This window comes from Sitophilus oryzae, unplaced genomic scaffold (assembly GCF_002938485.1).
Source record: "Sitophilus oryzae breed Bouriz unplaced genomic scaffold, Soryzae_2.0 scaffold_488_pilon_pilon, whole genome shotgun sequence".
Lineage (NCBI taxonomy): Eukaryota > Metazoa > Arthropoda > Insecta > Coleoptera > Curculionidae > Sitophilus > Sitophilus oryzae.
Genome location: NW_022147071.1, coordinates 1,087,831 through 1,098,226, shown reverse-complemented (window position 1 = coordinate 1,098,226; position 10,396 = coordinate 1,087,831). Strand labels below are relative to the sequence as shown.

The 10,396-nt window shown below is 32.3% G+C and overlaps 1 protein-coding gene across 1 annotated transcript in view; it reads right to left on the bottom strand.

Annotated features, from left to right (window-relative positions):
• Positions 1 to 3,214: 3,214 nt before the first annotated feature.
• The window catches only part of LOC115886390 (tribbles homolog 2), an 80,861-nt gene continuing 73,679 nt past the window's right edge, over positions 3,215 to 10,396 (bottom strand). Inside the window, exon 5 of the mRNA XM_030905514.1 lies at positions 3,215 to 4,303. Coding sequence (XP_030761374.1) covers positions 4,057 to 4,303 — 247 coding nt within the window. The 3' untranslated portion in view covers positions 3,215 to 4,056. The remainder of the gene's footprint in view (positions 4,304 to 10,396) is intronic.

Genomic DNA, 10,396 nt, shown 5'->3' with positions numbered 1-10,396 from the left:
TTTGTAAAAAGAAGATATTGCTTCATTTTTTTGTTTTCAAAAGCACCTATTTATAAAAAACGGTTATTTTTCAGTTTTTTTTTGTTGAAAATAATTTCAAAATGTACCTTATACATTTTGAAAAATTATATGATGACGTTAACACACAATTTTTTATTATATTTATGACGATATTTAGAAGAAATGACGCCATAGTACAATGATTGCAAAATATCTTTTTTCGCGCATCGCTCATTTTTCTTTAGCGATAACTAACTGATACCAAAACCTATTGCAGTCGGTCCAAATAATTTCTAAATATTCTGATAACGTATTATCTAACTAATAATATACAGCATTAATTAAATTTCATGATTCTGATGTCATATATCTTCTTGCAACACTTCCATCATTTCAAGATAGATTATTGTATGTTGGCGTACAATATTTTAATTAAAACTTTAATTACATATTATTGAAAGAATGTATCGATAAGTATGATTACAAAAGACTTTTTTTTAATATGGAACAGTCTTAAAACTTCTACCTATAGATTGTTAAAAGTGTTTTAATTTAAACAAGTAGGTAAATTTCTAAAACGAATACAGTTTTGGGTATACCCAGTTTTGCAACATGAAATCTAGCAAAAAATAATACAGAAAGTAGGTACCTCCTTGGCGAATGGCGATAGATATTTTTATATTTGTAAATAGTACTTTCTCTCAGGTGCAATCACCTAGCGAAGAAATTGTTGGTATAGGCCAGGTTTAATGCTGAATTAAATTTATTTTTATAATTGACAAACGGTAACGGTTTCTTTGATAAGGCGAAAATATGTAATATTCATGAACTATTGGTAGACAATGTGATTTGCATCGGAATGAATAACTGTATAATAGCTTATTTACTTACTTCATTGACCTTTGTAGCTCAGCAACAGTACGGATTCCAAGGAGTTTTTCTTTACAACACGACACCATTACCTTTCACAAATTAATAAACTTTAAGATAAAGGATTCTTGTTTTAAAAACTTTTTAAAACCATCCAAAGAGTAAACGGAAAAAACAATTGAAAACTGACCATAGACACAGTTAACGGTAACTCCTACAGAATATTAATTAGATCACTTAAACATTTGACATTAGAATCAAATCAGTGGAAAACGGAGGCTCAAGAAAAGAAATTGTGGAAAAGTGTACAAATTCATAGAATTTTAAGAAATTGGGAAACATTTATGCGAAATTAAATAGTTAAGTGATCTTTATCTGTAATTATGTGTGAATTAAATGAAGTATAAAGATGGATGGCCTTAAAACTAAGAGCAGGTGAGTGAACAAAAAAATCAAAAACAGTTATATTCTTTTATATAAATAGTATTTATTACGAACAACATTTCAGGCATGATACCAACGATCTTCTAACAATTAAAAAGCTATATTTACACGTATTTTGACACATTAATAACATTTACATGTTTTTTCTGCTGTTTTTTATTATCTAATAACTCTATACATCAGTTCAAAAAAAAACAATTAGAGATTAATATTTTATCTATATTTATATGTACACGCACACGGATAATGTGTGGATTAATGGTCAAATTTACAGTAAATTCTGACCGAGATCACATTTAATTTATGATTTTGCCATATTATTGGCGCCCAATTGATTTTTTTTTATAAATATTAAGAGGAAAACAAGAACTGTAGGTACTATAAAAAGTGACATTTTTTTTGGAAACTAAAAAGACTTTAAAAATGTATCTCACATTGTTATGTATCGTAAAAAAAGAAAAACAATCTATTTAAATATATAACCCTCCAGAAAAAAAAAATAATGGATACTGTAATGACATCAACAGTGTGAGATCATATTTTTTTGGTATCTAAGTTAATTTTCGAAACATTCTCAATAACAAAGCTTGTAACAATGGATAACAAATCAATTTAACTAAAGAAAAAACTTGCAGAAAGTTATAACAGGCAATTAATTAATAATAAATAAAGTAATTTACAATCAGTCTTGTACACTGTGATGCTTCATTTAATGATCTTGAAATTATCAAATCCATACTTTATATTTTGAAGTCATCAAGTGTCTCCATGTTCAAACAATATAAGTTTCATAAATAAAAAGGAAACAGGAACTAAATTCTTAAAGGACAGTCTTTCGATTCGGTTTGACTCAAATTGTAAGACTGTCCTCTTTACATAGGTAAAAATTAAATTAAAGAGAAAACAAAAAAAGTAAAGGTTCGAGAACAAAGTTGAACCAATCGAACTTAGAACTTATATGGCTTCAGCTTTTTTTTACTAAATTCTTACAATCTAAAAACACAGCACAAAATTTTGCACGTTGAATTCCGTTAGTGATGATCGGTTGTATTCTACCAAAATTGCACAAGAAACGTCATCAATAATTTGTTGATTTCTAAATCAACTTTATTTTAATTCCTTTTCAAAATTATCATACTCAGTTTTCTTTAAAAACTTCTCCTTAAACAATTCGATAAAAAATGATAAAAAGTTACTAATAAAAAATAAAGGGTTTAAAATCTCTTATTTAACATTTGATTGATAATCCACATTCACGTTTAAGCATTCTATCTAAAGAACTATTTGATTAGATTTATTTTTTATGTAAAAAAGTTGTTTAGTAGAATACAAACCAACATCATAAAATGAAGACCCCATTCTAATTTTATTAACATTTCATTAGTAACATGAAATATATCGTAGCCTTGGGAATATCTAAGAAAAGACTGTAATCTTTTGAAGGATATTTTTTAAAATCTCAAGAGGAACAATCTTATCCAGGTCGCTGAATGAAAAGACTAAGGAAGGACTCTAATACTATTTTCATATTCATCATTACAGACGGAATCGACTTCACATTTGATTTGATTTTAATTTTTGTGGATTTGTTCGGCTTGTCTGTGTCTATTTCCTGTTATTTCTTGTTTATTTTATAATTGGTTTTATAAAAAGTATACAAATTTGGAAAGAAACTATATTTCGAAAAAAATCTATAACAATGAACCAATCAATTATATGAAATTCATTTAGAATAAATTAATTTATATTTTTATTCTTGCATTTTCGCATTTATCTACTATACAGGGTGTCCCAAAAATAAGTGGAAGTATTTTAACTGGTAGTGTAGTATAGTTCGACCCCAGAAACACGCCTATGAGGTTTTTTGCGAAAAAAAATTGAAAAATTTATATTTTTCTTGACATTTTCCGGAAAATAAACTTTTGAGTGCCGCTTGTTCAGTTTCCGGAAATTTGTTTATAGTGCTTCGAGAGAATGCAATGTTGCCACCTCCTACGTTATCCACAATATGTATGTTTATAAATTCACGTTTTTAAATTTGTACAAAAAAATACTTAAATTAATTTTATTCTCTGTAGATTTTTTACAGTAAACCTCTGAAAAAACTGAAAAAAATAGGCAAATGTAAGCTAAGCCTGTAAAAATATTTTGATCATTCAATTAGAAATATCAATTATTTTGGTGTTTATTCATAAAAAAGAGAGTGTGAGATAGAAAAACAGAGGAGCTACCAGCTATTGATTTTATATTATATTGGTAACTTATTGATTTTTATGAGAAATATAATATTTTTTTACAAAATATATTGACTCAATGTCAAACAAAACCAGCAAATTATTGACGCTTCCATACTTTATATTTTAACACGAATTAAATAAAACTAAACACCACTGCTATAGCGGAATCTAAGTCAGCCATATTAAAGCCCCATCGCGATCACGAAAATTTTGTTTATATGCTCCTTCCTTGGTCTTTTTCTTCAATGATCCAGGATTAAACCCAACCTTTCAATCCCGAGGCAGATTAATAAAATCTAATGGTAAAAATACCATACTATTGAAAAAAAAACAGCGTCACGGTCACCTTTGAATTATAACCAACAACGATAATTTATTTCTGAATAACGACTTCTATAGACGTGTTTTAATCTGCCTCATCCAATATCTAACATCACTAAAGGCTTTCGTTTCTCTCTAATTCGACATTCGTTCATTCTACGCGCTAACTATTATTGCCCAAATCCTAATCATCGTACATACTGCACTCAGGAACCATTTGGTCGCAGGTTCTCGATACCCAATCTCTGTCCTCCTTGGCCAGCCAGGGATGCAGGAGGATGTCTTCCGAACTGAGCCGCTCAGAAGGCTCCCGCCTCAGAAGGGATCTGATCAGGCACCTCGCTCTGGGCGAGACGCACTCGGGAATGGTGAAGGAGCCGCTGGATATCCTGGCGAAGAGGTTGAGGTGGCCTTTGTCGTTGAAGGGGTATCTGAAACAAAAAGAGAAAGAAGTTTAGGATGATTGAACTAAATCAGAGCAAAGGGGAAAATAAAAATCCCTTGGCATCAGAAGTAAGCATTTTTGGACAAAAACTATCTTGTTAGATTTTAATAGTATCAAAATCTGACGAAAACATAATTACATGTATCTTTTTTGTAGACAAAATAGTTATGTTCCCCATATGTTGACAATAAAACCAAAACAATGCTCACTGTACCATGACGATCATATGGAACCCCGTTCATTCTACCATGAACCCATCAGTGAAATTTTCACACAACCCGTCCCTGTTTTGTTGCCATCCATTGGACATTTAAACCTTTTAAACTACCACGTAGGAAACGTCAAAAAACACGAACGGCAGATGGTATACGCGCAAGGTACGTATAGATTGTAATTAGATGGAAGAAGGTAGATAAAGGCATGGGGAAATATCCCAACCCCTTTTGTATTTAATGGGCTTTTTTCCTCCTTTCTTGTAGATGTGTATGGTTGCGTGGGGTTGGAGCCACCGTCCACCTGCGTCGGAATTTTTAATTGAACCCTTAAGTCAAGTCATATGGCGAGTTCGTTACGCTTGGGGTGGTTTGGGCCGACGAGTTCGTAGAATTGGAGATGGTATTTTCAATAAAAATGATAAGAAATTATTAGAAAACACTGAATTCAAGTTTTTGCTCTGTTTACATGGCAAAGTAAGTAGTTTTTCTCCTTTATAGTACAGTACATACAAATAATTCAAGAAGACAAATATTATACATTAGTCAAGTCTTTACATAAGTAAAGTGTGGCGAAAAAATTTATATTATTTAATGAAATACTATAACCAATTATTTCTATTAATTATCTGAGTATAAGCGATAAATAATATCGATAATATCCTCGATATTTAATAGCCGTTGCAAAAAAGTGAGTTACGAGGATATAAATAATAACTGTTTATATATTTATTATTAATTTATTTTTGTTTCTTAAATATTTTGAGTAAATGAAAATAGGTACTACTCTAACCATATGAACTCGTTGGCTTTCAATGTCTCGGTGATAGAAAAGGGGAAACGCATGTTTTTCATATCTATCTATTTTGTTTGGTACACCCTAGGGCGGAAATAGGTTTTTGCGACCGGATGTGCCATCTAACTTTATCGCTGCGTGCATTCTTACCTGAGTGCATGTTTGTTGTCATTTTAAGGAAGGTGGGAAGTACAAGAACAAGGGAAGGTAAAGCGCATTTTACACTACACGGTCTATTGCTTTGAATAAAAAGACTAAAGCTGGACACACACAGAAAGATCAAAACAGTTTTGGACAAACAGTTTAGTCTTTTTTTTGGATTCAATTCGCAATAATGTCAATTTTAATTTAAGTTCTGATATCCTTCTAGATTTCTTATCTCCAAACAAATCCAATTGTAGAATACATTTTAATGATAAATAACATAAAACAAACTCAGAAAAGCCTCAAAAATGATTTATAACCTCAAAATAAATCTAAATTCGAATTTTGTCGGAGAAAAAAGGTTGTGGATGGTTAAAATGAGCATAATGCGGTATTTTCACGGGAATTCAACGCGTGGGCTAAGTATTATAGGAATCTATTCAGCAGAAGTACCGGAAAAAAGGTTTAAACATTTTTATATCGTGGTTTTTTGATACATTGGGCCACTCTGTAGATGCACGTTAATAGGAGTTTGGAAAAAAGGATTTGTTCTACCATAATAATAATTCTTTCTGAATTATTGCTCACATATCACGTATGCCTCCAGAATCTCAGAAAAAAAGCTGTCATGAATTATGAAGATCCATTCGCAATCTGGTTATAAATCTCTTTGCAGGAATACCGCTCTCGGCCGATGGTAGCCCATTATTCATTAAGCCATAGAATAAATGTGTCCAACAGTCCGTCTTCTTACATTTCTAGACCACATATCAAAAGGAGCAATAACGTTTTTTTGTGCCTATCGATCAACGAGATTGAAATTTATGGCAGTCTTGTGCTATAGTGTATATGGTTTTATTTTCGAAATACCGTATGATCGAAAAAAACGGCGTCAAAGATGCCTGGGGAATGACAATTGATGATAAAACTTCAAAGATGAACTGTCAAATTAGATATTTTTAATTTAAAGTATATTTATTATTTAACATATAACAGTACGGGCCAAGTAGAGCTTGACCTCGCCAAATAATCATCGATTGTCATCCCCAGCCCTCTTTGACGCCGTTTTTTTTATCGTATGTTCCCCTAATTTCTAAGTTATGAATGAAACTTGAGATCATTTAATCTGAAGCTATCCGAAAAAATGACGGAAAACATAATAATAAAACAACTGTCATTGTCAAGTATCTTCCCAATGCACAGAATTTTTATTATTATTTATTACACTAAACGACATTTTCAACAGCATCATAATCAGTTCCTTTAAAGCATCCACTAAAACCTTCTACCTTGAGATTTACAAGTGGTTCAGTTTTTTTATCCTCGAAAATACTACAAAGAAATCCGTAAAATTTCTAATATTTTCAGGGGCACCTGCTCTCGAGATGGCCAATGTCCGATTAGAAACGGTAGATTTAAAAGAGAGAAAAAATATATACAGGCATTTCTCGATAAACCCTTAAAAATCCGCACCTGCCCTTATAAATCGCCTCTAGCAAGTCAACGAGTTTATAGGATTAGAAGTTATTATTCATTGGAAATGTTGGTATTTCTCCACAAAATTGTATTTATGATCTTGTAAAATTATAATATGATAATTTTGCAGAGTGAAACCACAGCTTAAGTAAAAACCAGCTCGGACAGTGTAGCGTGCCGCTTTGATCTTTTTACGCTCGGATTTGCGATTCGAAAGAGGGGGAACACTAGAGCGGCGAGCTCTCTCGCCAAAACCAATAGCCGCGTAAGCGCCAGTCAGCCCAGAGATGTATTCAAAAAAAATTTACACGTGACGTGAACACGACTACCGAGGTACGCGATGGGTACTGCTACGTCGAAGGCGACACGGTGCGTGCAAAAGGTCGTGGTGACCTAAAAAACGAATCGCTAGGTATTAGATCGGGGATTGAGTGAAATAAGAACACATAGAGGCGCATTAACATATAACTAGTATTGTTGGTAGTTGGTAGTTAATTAAAACTACCGTACTAAAATTATTACATTCTCCGTAAGAAATAATCCTCAACCCATTTGCTTATAGCTTTCTTTGAATAACCTGAACCTGAACTTGATTATACAGAGAATATATTTTTTTAAATTTGGAGCTGGGATACAATTTATTATAATAATAATAAATAATAATACTTTTTATCTCATCAAGTGGGGTCGTACACCTTCTCTAGCCTCGGTGTGATTCAGACTGGGTCTTTTTTTCTTCTTGTACAAGTCTTGCTAGAAGAAGATGAATCATCTCTCACGGCACCGCCTATTTGTCTACGAAGATTACGTGGGCACATCACGGAAGTGTTTATAATAGCCATACTGTGTCTCATCGAAGAGATCACTGACACTTCTTCGAATTATTAACAAAATAACAATTCATTATATTATATTATTATTATTAAAAGCGGCGTCAAAGACGGCTGGGGAATGACAATCGATGGTAATTTTGGCGAGGTCAATCTCTATGGGTTTTTTTTCGATAGTAAACAAAATAAGCAGTCTAGCATTTTTTGTACAGGAAGGTTTGTTTATTTCTATTATTTTTGTCTGAGGAATAATTATAGTTCAATTAATAGATTTAATAACAAAAAGAAAATTAAAAGTTACAACAAACGATTAGGTTTGCCAAATTGACCCCTACGTAAAGTGTGTACTTGTTCCGCTGCCAGACAACCAACAATTTTTAATACGAGAGAAAATTGGAAAAAAAATCGTGAAAGCTTGGCACATGCAGGTAGGTTATTAAGGCGCACCTGCCCGAATGAAGATAAAATAAAATTGCTGCGGCTGCCGGAGAGACGAAAAAAAGTTAAAAAAAACTCTTTACTCGAGCCCTTACGTGGTCTGCCGGTGGCTACCGTGATCGAGAGGGCAGCTGAAGGACCAAACATACGAGTTTATACGAATTACGACCAGACTTACACTGCCCGACAAAATACTGACAACACTCGAAAATTAACTGCGAACTGCAAAGGAAATCGCTTCATACCCAGCTGCGTAGTTTAATTTGACGTAGAGTTAAAAGAAAATTACATAAATAGAAGTTAAATGACATGATATGGAATATAATATTTACAGAAAATACAAACAGAACAAACAGTATACCAAGTACTTGAAGCCCTAGTAACAGAAGCCCTAGCAAAACAAGGTATTGACATGCCTTATATAGAAACTCTCGCCGATATACAGGGTGTTTCAAAACAAATGCGAAAAACTTCAGGGGGTGATTCCTTATTGAAAATAAAGGGTAGTTTGCTTTATAAACGTTGGGTCAAAAGTCAACCATTAGGGAGATATCGCGGTACAAAGATGGCGGAAAAATAATGTTTTTATTTTTTATCTTGAAAACGAAAAGAGATAGACTAATGAAATTTTACGGAAGCATTACTGTTATGAAAACACACTTTCTGGTAATTTTTTCACTTTTTTAAAATGAGTGGAAGGGGTTGAAATAAACTACCCCTATCATTCCTGTTAATGAAATTTAAAGAAAAATCTTATCAAACACATGCAAAAAAAATTAATTTTGATAGTTTAGTTTGTTTAGAAACTTTTTTATCTCTTGTGTTCTTTTGATAATAACGATAATAATAATCATCTAGATAATAACGTATTGCAGTAATGTCAAATAAAACAATATTAGGAACATCCTAAAAAGTAACAGCGGCCGACTAGATTTTTTCCTAAAAAAATTACAGCAGCCCACTAGATTTTTTATCAGAAAATGTTTTTTGTCCTGACATGTAATGCTTTACATTTTATTTTTTAATTTCAAATCGGTGAGTTTTATCAAAAAAATACAAGAGATAAAAAAGTTTCTAAACAAACTAAACTATCCAAATTATTTTTTTGCATGTGTTTGATAAGATTTTTCTTTAAATTTCGTTAACAAGAATGATAGGGGTAGTTTATTTCAACCCTTTCCACTCATTTTAAAAAAGTGAAAAAATTACCAGAAAGTGTGTTTTCATAACAGTAATGCTTCCATAAAATTTTATTAGTCTATCTCTTTTCGTTTTCAAGATAAAAAATAAAAACATTATTTTTCCGTCATCTTTGTACCGCAATATCTCCCTAATGGTTGACTTTTGACTCAACGTTTATGAAGCAAACTACCCTTTATTTTGAACAAGGAATCACCCCCTGAAGTTTTTTGCATTTGTTTTGAAACACCCTGTATACAAAGAAGCGAAAGCAAGAAAGTTTCATTGCAAAGAATGTTTGTCTTGCTCTAATGAAGATAATCTCACAACATCCAAGCACCATACAGAAAGCAATAACAGAATCAGAATTAAAAATCAAACTTTAGAATTAAAAAAACAAAACAGGAACTGGAATAGAAGATTAGATTATTCAGGGTCAAGGCGTTCGACAGTCTTGACAACAAGTTCGACAATTAACAACAATTGGAATGTAACATCTCGTCAGCTAGCCTAGAATCGACTTGTTTGTTTTGGGCAGTGTATATTTCCTGTAGCAGGTGCCTTGCACTTTAGAATTTTTGACAAGCGGACAAAAAAGGCTTGTTTCAGTATTAATCAAAGGCGAAATCAACCAAACAGACTAATGGCCTCGCATTTTGGACCACACTCTTCACGATATTTGGGGTGTATTTTTGTTTTGTATACCTGTTCGAAGTCGAGGAGTTGTTTTTTTGTTAATATGATCCAACGAGTTCGTATGTGGGAACTCGTGAGGTTTCACACTGAATACTATATTGTTACGTCGTGGTTTGGTTAATTTTGAAATGGAAGATTAAATAATTAATTCTAAATCAAACAAAGACGGTCCACTAAGTCCATTGGAAAAACAGATAGAGATATAGGCATAGCAAAGACTTAGGTACGTTAATGGGAAAATGGAGACAACTATGAAGCAAGAAAAACCTTATAGATCTGTCGCAGAAAAATCTTTGATTTTTCTCATT